The sequence below is a fragment of the Anguilla anguilla genome, chromosome 9, assembly GCF_013347855.1.
Source record: "Anguilla anguilla isolate fAngAng1 chromosome 9, fAngAng1.pri, whole genome shotgun sequence".
NCBI lineage: Eukaryota > Metazoa > Chordata > Actinopteri > Anguilliformes > Anguillidae > Anguilla > Anguilla anguilla.
In genome coordinates, this window is record NC_049209.1 from 22047882 (window position 1) to 22071161 (window position 23280).

At 46.3% G+C, this 23280-nt stretch overlaps 1 protein-coding gene across 1 annotated transcript in view; it reads right to left on the reverse strand.

Annotated features, from left to right (window-relative positions):
* The window catches only part of arhgap32b (Rho GTPase activating protein 32b), a 121069-nt gene that overhangs the window by 34731 nt on the left and 63058 nt on the right, over positions 1–23280 (reverse strand). Inside the window, 5 exon segments of the mRNA XM_035432677.1 lie at positions 2926–3003; positions 3130–3252; positions 3861–3953; positions 8164–8301; positions 13219–13305. Of these exon segments, the coding sequence (XP_035288568.1) occupies positions 2926–3003; positions 3130–3252; positions 3861–3953; positions 8164–8301; positions 13219–13305 (519 nt within the window).

Sequence of the window (23280 nt, forward strand, 5' to 3'; positions counted from 1 at the left end):
CATGGTAAGCATGACTTCCAAAATACATGCCTTAAGTGTATGTTCTCGTTTTCGTTTCCTCAATGTAAGTGAGGAATGTTCTCGTTTTCATTAATTTGTCTCTTGATCCAAGGGCTCTCACTGAATGGTTCAAATTTTCTCAGATGATTGGTGTGTTGATTACTAGGGGTGTGCAGAGACGTCATTATCTGTATCTGTTCAACCAACAAAATGATCTGTCTGTGTATCTGTATTCGGATAGAAGACCAGAAGTGGGCATTGTTTATACCGGAAGTCACGTTAAATCGGGCAAATGTTGTATTTTCTAACCTAATATTCATTGGCAATGCAACTGTTGTGCCTTCAAAGCATCAAATTGATTTAATATTGGCATATAATTAATTATGAAATATATTTCCACATCCTCATACTGTACTTTTCATCTCTCTCTCTCTCTTTTATTTTTAACTAAACTAAGTTTTACAAACTGTCTGATGACTGTTTCATGCAGGCTATATAAACGTGGACAACCTGGGGAAAAATATTACTTCATTACCAAGGTTGGAATTGAAATAAAAAAAGGAATATAGGCTACCAGTCACAAAAGTGAAACGAAATGGTTGTCACGTTGAGAATGGTTGCTCACGCTCACCCTCCTGTCCACTCATATTTATTGACATGAATCCCATACAAGTATGATTGCGTGAAAATAATTGTTAAATTTAATGCAAGATTAGGCCTACAAATCTGCTACTGTACATATCATCATTCTTAAGTTTCAAACATGCTGAATTAAAAACATCATCTGGCTAAAAACATCTCATATCCCTTTTTCTTGAAAGACAGATTTCTGTTTTATGGTTAATATGCTGATTATGATCTGATTATAAGCCTATGCATATAATAGCTCATGAACCACCACACAAGTTGATCGTTTGTTTTCGTGAACGGCCGAATGGTGCATCGTTTTAAATGTTGCTGCCGCAAGGAATTGTGGGACGGCATTATCTCCTTTCCTTTCGAAAAGGACGGTCCAGTGTGCCATATGCTAAAGAAGATAAGAAAGCACTGAAGCACCTTTCCTTAGTATTTAGAGAATTCGACCAGCTCTTATCATGGCTGCCACTTAGATACTACCGGGTCATTTCACTCAGTTAGGAACCTTCCTAAGCAAAAAAGACTATTCAGACGCAGCCAAAATTTTGTAGCGCATTGATTTTAGAATTGTTAAAAGCCCGAGGTGTCTCTTTACTGAGAAATAACTTATGGCGAGGTATAAAAAAAAAATAAAAAAAATAAAAAACCTGGACTGGAAGAAAAAAACTGGACTGGAAGAAAAAAAACCTGGACTGGAAGAAAAAAAACTGGACTGGATGGAAAAAAAACCTGGACTGGAAGAAAAAAAACCTGGACTGGAAGAAAAAAAATTGGACTGGATGAAAAAAATACGGAATCCCCTAAAGGTCATGGTGGGGATTTATTTATTTATTTTTAGCTACTTTTGCATTCCCTCGCAATGCTTTTACATTACCCCGCAACGTTTGACATTCACAACAGTTACACGCAGGCTACCTTTCCTTGCAACTCTGGTAATGCATCTTGCCCTGGCTCTACATTTTGGACGGTGTAGTGGCATGCGCCCTTTTGTACTGTCTAATGTTGATAAAAACGGAATGTCATCGCTCGCAGTGATTTCTTAATGTCGTTTTGTTATGGGTGTTATGTAAAGAATAAACACGCCGAACTGTCCCGTTATTGGAAATTATACAACCGCTTGGCTGAATACTCCATTCTGATTGGTCCAAGGGTGGGCATTATTTAAGCAATAGATCACAACAGGCCGTGGTATATGGTTATATCACGGCCTGACGCAAAGCGGAGTCTCAGTAAAGGGACACCTCAGCTTTTTAACAGTTCTAAAATCAATGCGCTACAAAATCCAGCATTCTAAAGCAGTTTAAACAGCAACATTATTCTTTCGCTTTTGAATTGTTGTTACATCCCCTCCCCTTTTCAATGTCCAATTCACAATTGATGGCAACGTTGGATCACATTTCTAGTTATTGTTGCTAGCTTTATTTATGCATTCCGCAAATCGGAATCGTCCCTTATTTGGACAATAGAACAGGCGTTGCGCATTTAACTCATGGCTACGGGACACATTTTCATCCGTATTTTTGTGAACGATTGCGTTTATGGTAACCACTGTTTTGAAGACAAAGAACTAAGAAGTGTACCTGAGCTTCATCCTCATTTCAAATAACTTTTGCTGGAAGGAAGGCTGCCCTTTGAGTGGCAAGGCTAAATGGTGATGGAGGGAAGCCTAGTTCAACCGCCACTGTTGTTTAAAACTCATAATTTTCCCCAGAATTCTCACCACATATCCGCTGACATGATGCTGAACCAAGGAATCTCAGAGACTGACTAAGACTTAGAGCCAAGCTGAAGACCAGAGACTCACCGACTATGTGCTGACTACGGGCAACTCAACTTAGAAATCTTGATGAGTCCTGGACTCTCCAACAAAGAACCGCGGTTCAGCGCAGTGCAAACAGCTGTGATGGTCAGCAAAACGACCTCAGAGAAGAAAAACAACAACAACCGTTTCACTGACTGCCCGGTTGTGCGACCGCGTTCTCCGCGATTCCCCTCTGTCCGGTGCAGCTTTCAGTCCCTCCCCCGGTGCTCCTGGCTGACTAGGTCAAAGGAAGATCCGCCTTTGTGTCTTCCGACGGAAGCGGCTAACGTGAGCCAAACACTGTGGAATCCAAACGGGTCAGCAGAACTGCTGTGGGACAAAGACGCTTCTCACGCATGCTGCCTGTGAGTGAATGAAGCCCTCACCAGGCTAACGAACTGTCCCATTCACAGCCTCAGCTGAGGACTGTGCTGAGGTGGAGAGAGAATGACGTGGTACAGGGGTGGAAAGCCTGGCGGGAGACTCACCTGAAAACCGTGCTTCCCTCGCCACCAGGTGGTGTCCTCTTTGGGGGGCATGTCGATCACCGAAACGATGTCTCCGACCTGGGACGGGGGCACAGAAGGGAAAAGGGTCAGCCCACCCATAAACAACACAAAACAGCCCGTTATGCAGCACACATGCAAACAGCGACTCCACCCCCAGCCCTGTCCGTCTGCCCGGACTCCAACCTCAAAGGACAGCTCGTCCGCTGCCTGGGCGATGTAGCGCTTGATCACATGGGCGGCGGCGATGGCCGGAACATTGATGGAGGATTCCTCGTGTACCAGCAAGTGGTTCCCCTTGTTATCAATCTTCAGAAGGGAGAAAAAAAAAACAGGGAAATTATGATAATTGAGATTAATCTCCAAAGGGCCTGTGATTCCTCCTTTCTTATTAAACAGTCAATGTTTAATCAGCCATCAGGGCACAGCTTTGAGTGCCTCTAGCTTTCACCTGTCAGCTTCAGCTGCAAGCTAAAAGGCTCATGAGCTCTGAGAAGCACAGAGCTGCATCCTCACAAAGGCACACCTTTACAGTGGTTCTCTCCTGAACTCAAACTCACTCCTCTGTGACCACTCCCCTTTAACCCTTTAGCTCCACTCCTCCCTTTTTGTGTGGGATCATTCAGTTGGAAGAGGCAGGCTGCCTTTACCACAGCACAAAAAAACTACCCCTCTCTAGTAAGAGAATGAGCAGGGCAAGGACACTGAGAGAAAGTGCGAGGAGAGCAGGAGGAAAATCAACAGGAAAAGAAAAAAGACAGGGAGGTCAAAAAGGGTTGGAGGATAGAGGGGAGGTGGAGAAAGATGTCGGAAAAATAAAAAGAGGACAAAGCAGGTGGAGAAAGACAGGAGTCAAAAACTGGAAGGAAGAGAGGGCCAGAAGAGTGAGAGAGAGTAAGTGAGGAGACGACGAATACCTCCATCCATGTGAGGGCAGGCCCACAGTTTATTTTGTTGTCAGCGATGGCTGACAAGCGGGAGAGGTAAGCCATCAGCATCTGGGAAACTGTCTGTGAGGACACAGGGTGAGAGAGAGAATCAAATTAATACCAATCACAGTACTTTTCCTCAGGAGAGAAATGTCATGTCAGTGACTGACAGTACATAAAGCCCCACCCTCTCTCATCACAGCCTCAGTCTAACACAAAGTGAGAAAGGCTCTGAGGTTCTTCTGGAGGGATACGTTTTTTTAGACAAGTGATGCGCAAGGTAATATATTTTACTGTGAAGTCCTTCGATCTAAAATCAACAATCCACAAGAGGATCTGCAAGTGAGGTGGAAAAAGCAATAAAGTGACTTTTCACTCAAGGGGCTGTCTTCCATCCCATCAACAAGCAGGATAAAGACGGGAGTGTACAGAAAACTGATACTGCAGCGAAAGCTATGTGAACTCCCCCTCCTCTGACACGCAATCTCATCAACACAAATTCATGCGCTACACCGGCCGAAGCCGCTCAGGGACCCGCCCGCTGGAAAGGACGTCGGACAGCGTGCGAAAAGCGGGCAGTGTGCGAAAGCACGCGAGTGGAGTGGGAGGGAGAGCGGCATGCGCGGACGAACACGCGGACTCCTCACCGGCGCGTCAAATCTTAACGGAGAGGCCCTCTGGCGCCTGCCCCCGCTCCTTCCGGCAATTACCGACGGGGATCCCCCCGCCCGCCAGGCACGCCTGTGGACGGGGGGGTGGGTGAGATCCAGGTGCAATCATCCCAAAGGACTCGCTGGTTTCTGAAACACGGCTCTAATAAAGGGGAGCGGCAACGTGGGAGTAGCGCCGCAGTCCGCCGCGCGCGTTTGAGGGGATATTACCGCCGTAATGTTTCATGTCTGTGTCTGCCCGTGAGACTGCTTTATGGCGTACAAAATGGGCCCTACCCGTTCATCAAAATGCCTCGCGGCGAGGCTGTGGAGCTTGATGATATTTTGTCCTAAGGAGAAAAGCAGTCAGGTGCAGCAATTAATGAGCTTAACTTTGTTAGCAAAAGACTGCAAACTGTAATCCCAGCTAGAGATGGTGCATGTGCAGAGGTAGAGGTATCAAAGGCAGCAGGAGATCCACCACCATCCATCCCCCTTACTAAAAGACCCAAGCCAGCAAAAACCAGCATGCCTCTGCAATACAGAGGGTATAGTTTTTATAAAGGCAGGTTGAATTTGCTAATAATTTCGTATTTACTCATTAAAGTCAAACAATACAAATGTGTTGTACTGGCTGAAGAACAAAGACATTATTTGTCTAAATAATGGGAACCAAATGGTAAAAAAAACCCCATAATCTCAAAGCCCATAGTGGAAAATGGTAAAATTATCCACCAACTCCCTGGAAGCAGCAGCCAAGAGACAGTCTTGTGGCGTAAAGTACAGGTGTTCGACAATGATTTTTCCCCAGCCGAAACGGTGTTAGTATCATGCCAATTACTCAGAGGCTTTGGGTCAAGAAAATAGCCCTGTAACACCCTTCCACTTCTGTCAGCTGTGTGATGTTTGTGGCAAATCTGGAGTCTGGGGGACTGAGAGGGGATCCATTTGAGCTGACTGCTCCAGCAAGCATCCCCACGCAATAATTTGAGCTGACAGGCAGGCGGATCCCAGAGGTTCGGTTTCCTTTTAACCTTCGCAAACGAACGTAAGGGAGCGGGGATTTGAACGTAGGCTGGAGAAGGCCTGCCTCTATTTATACTGTTTATGTGTCCCCATCGCCAGGGCGATCACCCGTTCCCACAAACATGGCCAAGCTCCGCTGCCACAGAGCGCTGGGACAGGGTGGGGTGGGGGGCAAGAGAGGCTCTGAGGCACAACGCGCCCCCAAACCTGCCAGTCGTCCCCGGAATGACGAACAGCCCTGTAACGGCTCCAGATGGCCCCCTTGGAGTCATCGGCAAGCGGAGAGGTGCTGAAAGAGGAGCCGTCTGAAGCTTTTCAGCGCCAGCACATCAATATTTTCAAAGCAACAAGTTTGGCAGATCAGCCAAGCCAAAGGGAATGCTATTCATGGTCCAACAATGTTGCACACTTATGAAAAGGGACTCCAAAGAACTTTCGGGTGAAACAGAAAAGAAAAAGCACATTTATGCAGAGGAAAAAAGTAAATAAAAAAAGACTACTGTCATCGGCCATAAGAGACTGGAACGAACAACATCTGGCACATCTTCCCATTCCGGCAGCCACTGAGATCAGTATTTTCTCAATATTTCGCAATTTCTCATTACACGGTGGGTAAAACTTTGTGACAACATACTATGACTGATGTCCTGATCCTGGCGCATAGCTGCCTGAGAGTTATGGTTCCCTAGATGAGACTGATGTTGCAACCTGGTGCACATATAAATTCCTTAAATTCTCCAGTAAAATCCTTGCAATACAAAGGAATTTCCTAATATATTGCATGCAAAATGAACTTGCTCTAAGAAGAGCCCCCTGGATAAAGGTCACATGTGCACACATTGTGGCAGGACAACAGATCAGCTCTCAGCTGACCAGCCTCAAGCTAGCCAGCCCTGACGGTGACCCTGAGAAAAATGGCCGCCCTTCAAGCCCCGCTGGGCCGGACAGAGCCGACACGCAGTCCTGAAAGAGCCGTGTTATCCCCGCTGCGCCGGATCGGAAAAGGCCCCGGCCGTGGCACCAGCCTGGAGAAATTAAACGCTCCGCTGGAGGCCAATCGGAGAGCGCTGGTGCTGGTTTGGAGCTGGTCCAGATGGCCTCGCGCCCCGGGCCTCCTGGCCTGTGGCCACACACTCTTCCCGGGACGTGAGCTGCCGCTTACAGCAGTCGAGAGCATTCGGGCCGTAATGCCCGGGGTAGGCACAGCCTGCTCAGCCAGGTGAGAGGACTGCACCGCTGTGATGCGATTCTAACGTTGGGCTAATGCCTGGGAAACATTTGTTGCATTTTAAAGCAGAGGTCATTTCAAAGACCACACATGCAAAGCAGAAAGGAGACAGGAAGAGAAGGACATTTTGGGGAAATAGCTGAGGACCTGGCCTAAAAGCCCTGCTGGCTGTGTTCCCATAGCACTTTTGCAATTCATCTTTGTAAATCCAGACCAGGGCCAAGCCACTCTGTATTATGAACAAAGGGCTAGTGAACTCATAACCAGAAGGTGCAGTAGTCAAGGATCTGGGTCACCTCACAATTTCAGGCTATACTGTAGTTCCAGGTACAGGTACTGGAGGGAGGACTGCATAGCTAATATCATATGTGCTCTTCATTTAAACGACAGGACATTTACTGCCGTTTAAATAGAGTGTCTCAAGGGCACAAGGGCTGCGCAAGGGAACTGAACCTGCATCCTCTTGACTACAAAAATGGCTCCTTCACCACCACATCACACCACCTTTTTACTGAAAGAGCCAAGCCTTGGGTGAGCACACAGATGACTCCTCTTCCCAAAAAAAACACCTTAAGCAAACAACTTGACCAACAGGACAATGTGTTCACAACAATCACTGTCCAGAGGGAGGATGGTGGCTGTTTTGAAAATACCTGTTTTACAGGTCTTACAAAGCTAAGAAGAAGGTTTAAGAAGCTGGTAAAGCAGTATAGATAGTGGTGATAGATCGTGGTTGGGTGCTTTTTTTGGTTTCTCGGCTGCCTAATGTGGCGAATACCGTGGCGGTTTCCCTATTGCGGGTGGGGAATGGGGGGGTGTGAGCCCTGGTTCAGCGTAGCGAGAGGCTTCCATTACCCCACGCCCGCAGTGGCTGACATTAACAGCCGCCGCATCATGGATGTGCCCATATTCACTGGGAAAATGAGCCAGAGGGGTCAAGCGCACTTCACTGAGCATAAAAGATGAAATTCCAGCACCGGGGAGGCTGATCGAATGCTTAAACACCGGAGGTACGTTTGCGAGGACCTGCCACACGCTCTACAACACTGCATTTAAACAGTCTGAAAACAAACCGCTGAACCACGCCATATAAAGTAACTTCCCTGAAGTCAGATACTTGCTTGAGGTAGTGTAAGGTTTACAGCATATTTAAAGGCTCAGAATCAAAGGAGGAATGTGGGTCATGATAGCCCAGTGTTTGTGCTTCCCAGCCATGCACACAAGTGTGAATGGATGATTCAAATCATTAAACAGCAGTAAAAAAATGCAAAGTATCCCAGATATTCACAACAGGGCTTTGCTCATTCATGCACGGATCAGTGATACAGACGCCAGGATGAATGCCCATCTGAAAGGAGGAGGGATCCGATTGGGCGGGGCTTCTTACCTCAGCTCGGTCCCTCAGGCTGTCGAAACGGGGAAGCTCAGGGAGCTGGGAGAAGCGTCGGTCGTAGATACACAGGTGGAGGTGCTTGTCAAGGACGCGAAAGTCTTCATAGCTGCGCCTCACAATCCAGCTACGGCCCTGCGGCAGAGAAAGAGAGAGAGAGACAAGAGAGAGAGAGGAGAGAGAGAGAGAGAGAGAGAGAGAGAGGAGAGAGAGAGAGAGAGAGAGAGAGAGAGGAGAGAGAGAGAGAGAGAGAGAGAGAGAGAAGTGAGAGATGGTCATTTTGGGACAAGACAAGTCAGATACTTTCTTTTACATAAAATTAATAAAACACGTTGTCACACGCCAGCATGACACCGTTGGTTGCCGCATGGAGAGAGAGAGAGCGCACCCACACAAACATGAAATAAAATAAACTCAGTCTTCACCCTTCCGCCTCACGGGTTCCAGGCAAAAACAATTAACTAAAACAACAAACTAAAATAACAAAGACAAAAGAAAGTAAAACCGAGCAGCAACTTTTCAGTTCCCCGCTTGTAGCTGGCCAGATTTTCACCTGGCCAGCTTCTCCAACTTTTCAGCAGCAGTTCACTTTTCCCCATCTTGTTAAAAGAAACAAAACAGAATTGAAACACAAATAAAGAGACACACTCTTGGTGTGAGCTCCTGGTCTCGGCCCCGAACTGTGGAGAGCTACACACCTTTAAGCACCTGGGCTGATTAGCCAACACAACCCAGGCGCGTGTGCTCTCTCCACCAGCCGGCGCAGCCGAGACCAATCCGCCTCTCCGGCGGACCGAATGCCACACACATCATTGACAAAGATGGTCAGTTTCACTCTGACATCTACAAAGGGCACAGCCCCAATGTGTTACTGCTTACCATGGCCTGAGAATTCCCTTGATTGCAAGGCACTGCACGTCCATTCAGTTATTTAAAACATTAGTTGCATAACATTTTGTTATCCATATTGCAACCTCTTTCCCTTTGTTTCAATGTTACTGTTCATTCATTGTTATTGCTGGCATTTTTGCAACCAGCAGCAGGTGCCAAGTTCACATTTGTGCCAGTCCAACGATTCCTGGGCACTCCCTCCCCCCTCCCTGTGGCTGCTGGGAAAACCTTGCTAGCCAACCACAGCAGGGGCAGTATATGACATCTGTGGAATTTCCATATGCCAGCAATGGGACATTGGACACATAACACATGAGACAGTTAATTAGAATGGGAGAGACAGAAAATCATAATATAATAATATAATTATAATATAAGCATAAATTGCCAGTAAAAACAGCCAGTGAGGCCAGTGATTGGTGGTCTTTCTTTCATTTTAAGCATACGTATTTTCATTTTAAACTTGAATTAATACATACACAAAACATTCCTTCCTTTAACCCCCCTTTAAAAAGCTGAATTCTAGTCCCTTTAATTTCTTTAAATTGTGTTTTTTAAACCATTATAACAGACGTTAATGTTATTATCTTTGTTTTTATTATTATTGTTGTTAAGAAGCCATGAGCCAAATATTTTTGCCTCTTAATGAACACCACACGGAATTCCTTCTCCTTCGTCTGCTGTGCGCACGCACACACAAAGCACACGCACGCACACACAAAGCACATTCTTTGCCTGACATACAGCTTACGGTCATATTACCTAATGAAAAAAGATACATACATGGGTGCTGTTTCTGGACTGATTTAGAGTTATAGCTGGCCGCCACAGAAACAGTCAGCGGCACAAAATCATTCATATTACATATCCAAGCCGACTAAACAACTCTGCTGTCTGGCTATTTTAAAAGAGGCATGTTTCACACTGAACAGCCAAGTCTTCAAGTCTGCCCCCAATCTTAAGTTTGAAAAACAACTTCCACCCCTCCATCTGTGATTTTAAAAATGGTTTCCCCCGTCGTAAAACCCGGGACGGCCAAAATTAAGCAGCCACACTGCACTCTTTAACTTTCCTTGTAATGCTTAAATAAACATGAACTCTCACACAGGCGTTTACCTTCTCTAAGCCAGCGTGGAGCTAGGCCTTCAGTGTTTTGACAACATTTTCCATTATCTGGCTGAGCAGACAAAACAAATAGAATTGATTCTCTTTTGGCTATTTATGAAGCTTACAGCACAGAAAACAAGCCCTTAGCAACCACAGAACGTTGCCACTCCTCTATTGGGCGCATGTCCTTTAGTCCACTAGTGTAGCATTTGTACAAATTAATATTACAGGCTGTCTAACATATTGCATTCCTTTACATTCAGCAAAAATGGATTTACAGTGAGTGAACCCCTGGACTCTGAAACTCCACCACATCACACTGAACAATATATAAATCACTGCAATCGATTTCTACGTTCACGCTTTTCTTTTTTTTGCCTTTTTCTCCCATTTTCTCCCCAATTTAGTTGTTATACAAAATTCCCTGTGTGTATCACAGTCCTGGTCGATGTGCTGTCCTCTGTCGGTCTGAGGAGGGCGTAGACTACCACATGCCACCTCCGATACATGTGGAGTCGCCAGCTGCTTCTTTTCACCTGACAGCGAGGAGTTTCACTGGGAGAGCGTAAGGTCTCCCCCAGATCCCCTCCCTGCTGAACAGGCACCCCGACTAACCAGTAGGAGTCGCTAATGCAACGACGAGGATTCATACCCTCACCGGCTTCCCACTCATGTGCCTGTGTGTGTTTGCGGGGAGGAACGTCTGACGGAAGTAGCGCTGCCGGCGACTGAACCCAGGTCTCTGCGGTGGTAGGCGAGTGCTTATACCTCTACACTACCCAGACGGCCCTTTCTACGTTCACTCTTGATAAACAAAAACACCTTAGAGTCAGCTCTTGGTCCAGGATTTTAATCTGAATAAAAGGATCTTTAATCAAATGGAAAAGCAACACAAATTGCCTCTGGGTCCTAAAGGGAGACACGTATGCTATGCTAGTATGACATGGCTCACGCAGCCTGACCAGGTTGGTGCTGAACTTCCCCTTCAGCAGCACTAAAATGTGGCAATGTTGATTTCAACCTTTTTTGTTACAGTGATCCTTTTGTCAGCTGTTTTATGAATACTGGCAGTATATCTAACGTTTAGCATTCGCTAAATGAGCATGCAAGCTCTGAAGCCTTTCTGCTCGGGTGCTCTGCCAGTCCTGTCCTGATGAGAGGGCTTAGATAACACATGCACCCACAATACTGACGATCTCTTTTACTTTCAGCGTTTAAATTGAAAGTCACATTCCAATACAGCCAACAATGTAGTCTGATGTCACCAAACCCCCCTCCCTCATTAAGGTGAATTTTTCCCCTTTCTGCACAATCACATATTGATTTGGTGCAGTTTCTAAAACCGGAAATGCGCCCGTGACACTCACTGCTATTTTAAATTAACTGCAGAAGATATTTAGATAAGTCTGACTGCAGGGGCGTGGTTATGTCAGTGCGTTCTTGTCCCAGCTCTGGAGCTGGTGGCTTTAACAGAGTACACCCCCCCCCCCCACACTCCCCACCCCCACCCTTTCCCAACTCCAGCAGCGTCCCCCTGGTACAGCCCCGAGCGTGATGCCAGCTCAGGGACACTGTGTCCCTCTGTGATAGCACGTGGCTCCAGGCCCACACCCCAGCCCGTCCCGCAGTGCGCTCCGAAATCTCTGTCCTCGCAGTGACCTTCCTTCATAATCATAAAGAACAACCCCTGCGGGCACGCCGACGAGCCATTATCAGGCTGTAAAGCACAGTTCATAAAGAAGGGCTCCTAGATCCAATTTAAAAAGCGCAGAACATGGTGAACTTCGGGGGCCTGTGGGGTCAGTCCACTGGTGCGGCTAATGACCTCGGGTCCTCCGCCATCTCCTCCTGATTTGAACTCGGCGGCTTGAGGCGCCGTCTCTGCTCAACGTTTCTTTCATTTTCCCCATCACAATCATTTTCTAGCCCGAAACTAGTTCAAAAGACATGAAAGACCTCAGTGGGTTTGGGTTCACAAAAAATGGAGTAAGAAGCCTCTTATCGGTGGACAGGGTACACGGACGGAGCGGTACTCCATCCTCATTACTCTCTCTCTCTCTCTCTGAGACACCAGCTCTGGGCGTTCCAGCTTCGTTGATTCCCTGCCCCACTTTAAAACTCTGTTTTGTTTCGTTTTATTTTGGAGTCTCTGGAACTAAAGCGATCTTTCCTGTGTGCTAGGCCTTCTCCCTGCACAGGGCATTCAGCCAGCATTTCAAAAGTTTTTTTTTTTTTTTTTTTTTTAAAGGGGGAAAAAAAAAAAAGAACAGCCCTGTGGATTGGGTCTCCCCTGAAACAGAGAGCCAGACTGTTCAAATTTCCAAGGACAAAGCCAGGCTTTCCCTCGCCATTCCCAAGGTCATTCGCATGGATATAGTGGGAAAAACCAGGCACAAAAAAAACACAGGAAATGGGGGGGGGGTCTTTAAGCATACCCGGCTGGTTGAGGTATAACCAGACCCCCTTTACTGCTTCAGTGTTATTAGTCATTGCAGAGACAGCTGCCACAACAGGCAGTACTGTGAAAAGTGAGACGCGGAAATCCATCAAATTAGCCCCGCTGCAGTATACTACATACCTCATTTCAGGGGTACAAAATACTGAGCGGAGGTGCCAAAATGAGGCAAAGCTTTGTGTGTCACGGCTTGCTGACATCATGTGAACTCTCTCAACGTGGTCAAACAGTGATCTCACCAAGGCTCCTCTCGTCACTGTGCAATTCTTAAAGGGCCGAGCCTTTATTTCCTCTATGGCTACCATTTCTACATTTTTACCCTGTCCAGTCTCCTGACCAGCTCTTCGCATATACAGGAGCTGCGAGTCGTGTCTCGTAATATAACAAACAAGTGTGTCAACGGACACTGTGAAATGAGTTTAAGTGCTAAAACGTAGCAGAACTGCAAATGGTCAGTGGACTGACTGACTCAATACGACCAGTAATTCTGATGAACTGGACGTGAGTGCCACAGTGAGTGAGAGATTGTGTATGAGTTAATGCGCGAGTGGACAGTTGAGTGTGTGTGAATGTCACACTGCAGCAGACAGCTGTCCTACCTGACAGCAGATCTGGACCAGGTATACCAGCTCCTTCAGCTCAAAGCCATTCCTCGTCACTTCATTCTGCTCATCCGCCAGAGCCAGCTGTAGAGACAGAGTGAGAGAAAATATAAATATAAACAGAAAATATAAATTTGCAGAATATCTAGTCACTATTAAAAACACAAAACAGAAGCATATCCCAACCAAATATCATGTCAGTGACCACAGCCCGGCCATTTAAAAGGGCCAGCACAGGCAAACCTGGCTAGCCAGGAAGGACAAGCTATGCGATCAGTGTACAAGCAACAAGCTCAAGAAATACTAGGAGAAGGGGCAAGAGCCCCACAAGCAGCCAGATATCTAGCCATGAGTCACAGGACGAGGGGCACAAAGGGGACAGTCTTTGCATTAACTCATTAAAATGTTAATCTATTGACAAGTTATTTTGTTTACACGTTTAAAAAAGGGTAAGTTACCATAATCGGTCCTTTTTCACCTGTACTACACTTGTTTACATGTTTATATGTTTATAGAGAGATAGACACTAGCAGACAGTTGTGTGAAGTTGAAACAAGCATCATAAACACTCAGACAGGGGCTGAGAGGGGTTAATGCTAAGTAAAACAACGCTGCCCTGGGACTCCAGCACACTGGCATGCTTTAGGGAAGAGAAGTGCAGCTGCCAGGTTAAACGCATCATCCTGACTCCATCTTTTCATCTCGGCTCGCTCAGAGAAACAGGGAAAACGAGGCTTGAGGAGACAGAGATGGAAAGAGAAACAGAGAGAGAGGGAGAGAGATCGAGAGGAAGAGTGCATGAGAGAGAAAGCTAGAGACAGTGTAGACTATACACAGAGAACAAGAGAGAGAGAGAGAGAGAGAGAGAGAGAAAGCGGTCTCCAGCTGAGTGAAAGGGTCATGTGTAAGAGCCATAAAATATAAATGAGAAAAAAAGATCATTCCATTCGCCGAGGGCTCAACTCAGCAGGAGAGAAAGTGTTTCTGGAGAACAATTATCTCCATAGACTCCAGTACTCGCAACACACACCATGGGCACTTCTCTGGAAAAAGGAATGCTAGTTCAGATGTCCTTACATTCACTCATTATTAGAAGGTGGGATAGTGTGCTATTATGCATAAAATAAGTGAACAAGTACTATGAAACAGCCTGGGGAAATTTCTGCTGAGCTGAGCAGAAAAGACCCATCAAAACCGGGGAGTTCTGGTCACAGTATATAATTGGGTGCGCTTTATGAAGTGCTATGAAAGCGAGCCTTGCATGTTCCAACACACAGCATGTACTGAAGCTCTGGCACCAGCTTGCAGCTCCTGATGAGGGTCATTAGCACTCTCCGTGCCTTGCTGGGAGTCAATCACTCCTTTTGTGGGAAATCTTGAAACACTTCCTGCCATTACCCTCCTCCTTGGAATGTTTTTTTTGTTTGTTTTCATTTCTTTTATTCACCTTTTTTCCCCCCTCCAGTTAGAAATTGTGCCAATTTTGGGTGCTGTGTGTGTGTGTGTAGGTGGGGGGATGGGAAAGGGGGGCACTTCCAACATCACGTGGTCCAAGCCCTGAACTGGAACCCCCAAGTGAAAAGGAAGAGAGGGTGGCCAAGACACACCTGACAACATGAGCTAGAAACAGAGCTGAAGACGGCCAAGATGGAGTGAATGAGCTGCAGAGGACTGCCCTGATTAAGAAGTGATGGAGAACAGTTGTTGATGGCATAATATGCTCCATGGGAAGAGACAGGCCTAAGCAAGTAAGTAAGCGGGGGATGGTTTCAGGATTTAAGTCAGGCATGTTAAGAGGTAAAGAACTTCTTCTTTTTCACTGTAAAAAATGGGGATTAGATGCCTTTATGACCCCCAAGACAAAGCCAAAATTTCCCCGAAGGAATGCATCACATTTTGTTGGCTTGTAACTTAGCCTAACTCAAACCCGTCGCATCCTTGCACAACTTGTACTTGTACTAGCATTAAGCTGCTTTATGGACTAAGCCACTAGGGAGCCCAAGGCAGAACTTTCTGTACCCTGGTGAGCCTACAGTATTAATTCCACATTACCAACTAGTCACCAATGAGCAGTGAGAGACACACTCATTACATTACTCCACTGGCATTTAGCAGACCCTCTTATCTAGAGTGACTTATGTGAATTAAAATTTTATTTATTTATTTATTTATTTATTTTTTTAAAACATGGTATTCATTCGTACAGCTGGATACATACTGAATCAGTTCAGGTAAAGTACCTTGCTCAAGGTTCCAAGGACAAGCCCAGCTCTCTAACCATTATACTACACTATCACTCGATACACTTATTACAATTCTACTTAAGTCTACTGGTCACAAACAGTAATTTCTGTACTTCCAAAAAATCAGTATCTTCTGGCAGGATACATAAGGTATCTATTTCTATCTATCTATTACAAGCGCTACTCTGCACAAGGTCTTGGTTTTGCTAAGTAAAAAAGGAAGGTATGGCATTCAACGGTAAGAAACTACATATTTACTTAATATTAAAACTATAATATCTCTAATAAAATATTAGCAACTCCATTAATATCATTTTATTTCCATTAAAGGTATTTGATTACACTATCATTCATGCACTGCCCTGCTCCTCATACAGAACACAGCCATACAGTTCGTCTGCAATCTTTCCTAGCATGCTCATGTCGCACCCCTCCTCATTTCACTTCACTGGCAGCCCCGTTGCAGCTTGCATCAAATGTATAACCTTGGTACCAGTCTATAGGACAGAAGCTCCACCACACCACCAATCAATCTTCAAAACCAATGCCTCTCGATTCCACAGCCTTAAGGGAACTGGCTCTTCCCTCCTGGCGCAGTCATTTCTCCCAGTCATGCCCATCTGTACTGGCCCCACAGTGGCGGAACAAACTTCCCAGTGGACAGTTCAGCAGAAACTGAATTGGCCACCTTCTAATGCAGAGGGAAAACCTGCGTCTTTTGTACCGATTCAGAATACTGTACTTTTATGGTTTGAGGTAATATTTTATGGCTTCATATTTCTCTTTTTATGGCTTGTTAAGGAAGAAGTCTATATATATATATATATATATATATATATATATATATATATATATATAGGCCTATATAGAATTTGTACTTTGCTTCTTGGTTAGAAAACTTGCACTTGTGCTTTACTGCATTTTTACTTGCTGGTCTGGGAATGTTAGCCAGTCCTGGCTTTACTGCTCATATCAATCAGGTGAGTGCACTTATGTCTCCTATGTTGTAAGTCGATTTGGATAGCAGCGTCTGCTAAATAAATTTAATTTAACAATTAAGTAATTTGTCAACACAAGCGAGTGTCCTAACTCTCTTTTTGGCAAGAAGGAGTATCATTTTTTTAAGGCAGCGCCCCAGCTTGAGCATGTTTTTCAATGTAGCATTTTTCTATTGATCCTGTATGAGGCTGGTCATTACCATGAAGCCCCACAGGAGAGGACTGTGCAGCACTAAACCACAGCTGCCAGCGAGCCTCCCTCCCCCCACCCCCCCCATTCCCCTAACTGGCCTTCAGTCCCGATGCCTCATCAATACTCCGTGACGTGACTGGTGTGTGACAGCACTACAGCGTCCAGCTGCACTGGCCGGTGGCCAGCGGCTGAGCTTCCTCTCTCAGGACGCCCGCAGGCAGCCCGAGCGCTGGCGGTACGGAGTCGCTAACGGCACACGTCTCCCCCAGCCGTCCTCGCTGCACGTCATCACGCCGCTCTGCGTTTCGCCCCGGCGAGACGTCCGCGTAGCGGCGCCTTGTCGATGTCTCTTCCAGGGGGCGAGTCATCGACCGCGACGGGCGCTGACCTCATCAAAAAAAATCCATCTCCATAGCGGCTGTAAATGCGCATGACCCCAGCAGGTTATGAACAGAAAAGTACACCCCCCCCCCCCCCAAAATGGTCCTCCCAGTGAGAGTTGGCGAGTTCATCCCTTCACCAGCCACGCATCCCACAAAGCGCTAATTTCACATAAGGAGCAGCACTTTGACAGGCAGGGCACGCTTCCTTTGCTAGACGTTGTTTTAATTTAAAATTTGAACAATACACGTCCGCACCGCCGATCCCCGAACACCGCGCCGTTTTCAATCAGCGCTCTGACAATGGCTTCCCGGAATCTCATAACGTCCCCGCAGACGGGGCAAATGACAGGACCGTGGCCAGCCAAGCGTGACCGCGTGTTGTGAGGGATTAGGATAATGAGCGGCAAATACAGGGATATCGCATGGGGTTCAACTTAATAGGTCTGGTGGCAGAGTTCCAAAAAAAATGGTGTGATCTCACACAAGTCAATAAGCTCCGTGGTCTCAATCGAGCCACCTTCCCCCTGCCGGTTTACCAGCTGTCCCCATTGCCTCCAAGATTTAAGCCATCTGAAAAAAATACAACGACCAAATAAATCAACAATAAAACAAAGACCTAAAAACAACCGACTAAATTCAATGCAAACAACATTTTGCTGATGAAATAAATGGCAATAAAGAAACTGATCAAAAATTTAAAGCATTGCAGCCCTTCTTGCCCCAATCTGAACAGAAGAAAAAAAAACAAAAAAACAAAACAAAACATGGCATTTCCAGGTAATGCACTTGACTCACCAGCTGGTTTTGGATTTGAATCAAGGGGAAGACATGGGAAGCAAAGCATGTATACTGCTGGGGCTCGGTGTCCAATGTCTCACTTCATTGGTACATGCTCCAATTAGCCCCTCAGTGTACCACTTTTCATAAACCCTTAGAGAAATTAACTACTACACACATATATTTTAAATTTGTGAAAAGGGGAGAAAAAACAACAACCGAAAATAGCAAGCATCTAAAAATAGCCTCATTGACCATCCCCAAAACATGTATCAGAGACGTGACGGTAGAGACGGGGGAGTGCATGCAACACCAGGACCAACACTAAAAAAAACAGACTTTTTGGTCAGCTTGAGTATTTTCCTTTTCAAAAGTGACACAGCCCTACTGCTAAAGACCTTCCGGTCAAGGGACACTTGTGCTGGAACCAAAACCAACTGTACGCGATTAGTATTGTCTTTGGAGCTGCGCATGTTATTATCCGTTTATAGCCCAGAAGAACCCAAATAGATATCTCAAGGCAGCACATCTGTCCCAAAAAACGATGGCTAAAGACAAAGAAGTGCTTGTTAGAGCTTACAAATTAAGAGACAGAGAGAGCCACTGTTAAAATGAGGACACACATGGAATGCTTTGTTTCCCATTAGCGTTCACTTCATTAAGGAAATGGCAGGGTCTGGGAATAGTGCTGCAGTAATCACCTTCCTGTTTACATCGGCAGCACAGCTCTGAAAACACCGAAAATCCGGCAAAAAGGACCCAGTTATTCACCCCGGTTTGATCCGGCCACAGCAACCACAGCTTCCCGATCGACTAGCCTACAAAACAAGCTCCGAGAGGCAGCCGCTTCTGAGTGGCAGAGCTGTTTTAGAAAACGAAACGGGGCTCTTGGGTGGTGGGGTGGTGGAGGGGGTACACATGCACAAGATTGGAAATGCTTTCCCGGTTACCTTTCGGGAGTCGAGTTCAAAAAACTGTCCGCGCATCTGATGCCGGAAACGCACTCCCAAGCCTGCTGTTCCACATGACATGCTGCCATCCATCCACACACACACACACACACACACACACACACACACACACACATAAACACACACACAACCCATCAGCAGCTGGGCTCACTCAGTAACGGCAAAACCACCAAGGAGAAAGACGGACACGCATCTTCCTTTGTTGAAGTGAAGAACCAGGAGCAAGACAGCACACAAACTCGCTTCATCTTAAAACCTCAGCAGGTTGCAAACTGAGGCAGCTTTGTTAACACTTTATTCAAGCACTGCTTCTCTGTGGCAGTGTTTTATATGTTTGCATTTTATTCCGCTGTGTTAAGAGCATTAGGGCAGACGGGAATGTTTTTGCACGAGCGAGGGTTTGTGCAGCGCTGCTGTCCTGCCTACATAAGAGAAGCCCCAGAGAGAGTAAACAATGCGCGCACAGGACCCAAGCCTCTAAATCAGAGCTGCACAGTTGTCCCCACTTTAAGATTCCCCTGCTCTGATACTCTCTGCACAGGGCTACAAATTCCCCCCCCCCCCCCCCCTTCCGACTGTCAAGTCTTTTTGGATCGCTTGGACCTACGGTTTTAGCCGTCGGAGGTTTATCAGATTTCAAGTGCTCGTACAATGAGAGAGCGAGCGAGAGAAAGGGGGGCCGAGAGAGAGAGGGAGAGAGAGGAGGCGATCGATACTCACGGAAGCAGAGCCCGTCTCCTGCTGTTAGCGCGACCGGCCTTTTGTTCACGCTGGGACGCTCATTCCGAGTTGGGGGTTGAGTAAAGAGCTGTACTCCCGACCGTCTGGATCTTTTTACTCCCACAGTCAGCCCGAGAGCAGGGCACGGTACCTTTCCATCCTTGACTGTGTGTGTGTGTGTGTGTGTGTGTGTGTGTGGGGGGAGTACGCTTCTTGCAGAAAGCCCCCTGCTCCCCTCCAGACAAATCCACACGCTGGAACACAGATGTCAACCTCCCGCGCTCCAGAGTACCCCCTCTGTTCCCCCCCCCCCCCTAGTCTGTGCTTCCCTCGCTCCCTCCCTCCCCCTGCAAAAAAAAAAAAAAAACACACCGAGTGGAATCCCTTCCACTGCTGGATTTGAAGCAAGACAGGCTGCAAGCAAAAGAGGATGCAACCAAATCGTGGAGGATTTTAAACAGGTTTCAGGTTTTCCTTTATTTACTTTTTGCTCCTGCTACTGTGATGCTCTTCTCTATCTGCCTCCCTCTCTCTCACTCCCAAACTCTCCTTATGGCCAGCTTTGTTCCCTAAGACACGGCTGTATGCTCGATTTGCTGTGACCGGACAGATGATGAAGAGGAGACAGAACAGAGAGAAGATGACAAAAGCAGCCTTTCCTCTCCCCCCTTGAACTCGGGTCTTTCTCTCTCATACATGCTCCTGTTTTCTCTATCCTGTCTCTCCTCTCTCACACAAAACACACACAAGCGGACACATACATAAAAACACATGCACGCACACACACACACACACACACACACAAACACAAAACCCCCTTTCCCTCCCTCCCTCTACAATGGTACAGTCCCCCAGGACAAAGCAGGGATAGCTACACAAGCCAAACTGAGCTGTGGAAAGCAGCAGTTGAAAGACCCCCTCGTGGTCCTTCTCTCCTTCAGCACAACCCTGACCCGTCCCTCCCCAAACCCCACAGGATGCTGTAATAGCGGGCATCCAGCATGTGTCTAACCCATGCTATCATTGACAGAATATCAACCCAACTTGCCCAGTGCATGCTTAAAATTAAGCTCTCATAGCAAACCCCCAACCCAACAACCCACTCCCCCCCACCCCCCCCCCCCCCCCCCCCCCCTCCCCCCCCCCACATTCCCTGCCCCCCAGCATCCTACCATAGCCGTAGCTCTAGTCCAGTCACAATTCCACGTGCGAAAAACATTTTGTCTCAGTTTCCCCTCTGTTTTGTCTGGGAGGCTTGGCTTTGTTTGTTTTCACGTCTGTGTAATGACTTAAACACAGTGTGTCTGCGATTCCAAGGGGCGGGCGGGGCGGTTTGGAGTAAGCATGAAAACAAACACAGCGGGCCACACATCGGATCAGAGGCCAGAATCCTTCCTGAAAACCTCCACGTGCCAAAGGTCAATATCATTGCAGATTGCAGCACCTGCAGGCAGACTGGCCATCGTCACAATGCCCACAGTGTCAACTCAGACTGTTGCCACCGGTTACAGCCAATTACAGTCAAGTAAACTGAGAAACAGGAAACTGAGAGGCTTTTGCTCTTATCCTGACAAATAATAGTTTGTTTCAAGAAAGCCCAAATAAAAGGTGCTGGGTCCATTACATGAGGGCCTGTGTTGTTTCCGCTGCTGGGCGAACACTGTGGTTGTAGGCAGTTTGGAACCCAGCCCCACACCAGGTAACCAGGCTACAGAACCTTAAAATCTTTCGTTTGAGAAAATGATCGCTCACCCTAGAGAACAAAGACGGCACAGTGAAGTCAAAGATGGAACACTGGATTCCAAAGCTGCTCATGCAGGAGCCAAAAGTCACTAGTCAGAGACGGCTCGCGCTGGAGTGAAAGGAAACCCGCTCACACTCTAGTCCCAGAAAATCGGCACCTTGCTTGCACTCAAAGGCTGAGTAACAGACTCCTCATGCTGGAGTCAATAACTATTCATGCACATGTCAAGGACAGGTCACTGTCATTCACACAAAGCAGTCAAAGCAAACCAGCTCAAGCTGTTGCCAATAGTCAAAGAAAGCCAGCACTTTTTGGAGTCAAAGCCAATGGCTTCAGCATTAATGACATCATCTGTGCCATCACATCTGAGGATGATTACAGCACGTTCCAGGGAAATGGAGAAGAGGAGGAGAAAGCCACATGTGATGTGAACAGCCAAAATGCACGGGTCTCTGCAGGCCTTGCCAAAATGAAAAATATCCCCCCGATGGCTGGTTTGACCACTGAAACACCATTAAAGAAGCATGTTTGTTTACTGCTGGTATGACAGTTTACAAGTGTGCGTGCATGAGAGATTTTTGCGTGAAAGAATATTTATGCACATGTTTGAACTGAATGAAAAACACTGTGCCTGTGGGAGTGGGGATATGTTTATGTGCTGAGGAGAAGTGAAAAGGCTGAATATTACAAGCTACACTGAAAGAAATACCAGGGCTCGGTGCAGGTGTGACATTTCAGTCCAAACCCAGCGCAGGCTTGACACATTTAAACCTGACCCTACCCAAGCCTAAAGGCTACTGACAATTATGAAGACCGGGCCACCCCAAAGACAAAGTCTACAAAAACAGTGTCACTGCCCCAAGCCCAGACAAACAATTCTGAGTGTTGCACAGGGACAGTGCTCAAGCATAAACCTACAAAACAGTGAAAATCAAAACCCTAAGGTAAACATTACAATGACAGAGCAAAACATGCTAGCGAGCCAGCTGACTTGTGTGTGCACAGCAGAAACACTACAAAACAGAAGAATCGATGACCAAACACGTAGTAAAAGCTGACTATCTTGTGTCCCAGAAACTAAATAAATACACATAAATTGCTCGCTACACAGTTATGATTCCATCAGTGATAACATTTAAGTTTGTTAAACTCCTTGCTTACATTGTACATAGTATCATAAGTTAGGGTATCTTGCAATACACTCGCTTACAAGACAGAGCAGTATTTGTATTTCAAGCAGAGCCATACATTTACATTATACTGACTTACATTTGCCGCAAGAACAATCCACCTTCCACAAAATCTTACTTCAAAAAGCACGTTCTTGTTGTAAGCAACTGGCCATACGCCGAGATTGTTGGCCATATGCCGAGATTGTCCAGTGAGTGCGTCCTGACAGGAACATTAAACAGATTTCCAGTTATAGGTCTGCAGAGCCACAGCTGGCAAGTAGCTATCAACGCAGCTACTCTAACTGTAGCTAGCTCGGTACTACACTAGTCTAGATCAGGTTTTTGGTACAGACTTCAGTCCAGTCCTCCTCTGGACTCATGTATTTAATGATCAAAAACAAATGAAATGGCTCCAAATTATCAATGAGCGACGGGTGAATTTTATAGTATTTGACTCACAGATAAAGTAATAATACCTTACCAGAACCAGGCACAAACCACAGATGCTAAAACTGGCCAGACATATAGCAACAGAGCCTTACAGGCTCGGGTCAGGTAGAAGTAAACTATAGCCTACCTCTTGGCCTACTCTCTTTACTACCTTCTCATAGAAGTTTGTTAGATTCATCAAGAAGAAACTTCCCCTTAATCTCAGCCAGACGACCAAAACAAATAATGGATTTACAATCTCAGGGATTGCTGCTGACACATCAACCTTGTGATATAAATCGTTGATATAAAGACAGTGGAATTACAGGCGAGACATGACGTGCGAGCTAATAAAATGCATCCGTGCAAATAAAATGTAAAGACCTGATGTTGTGAGTGCTGTCCTTCTCACTGGAATACAGTACAATG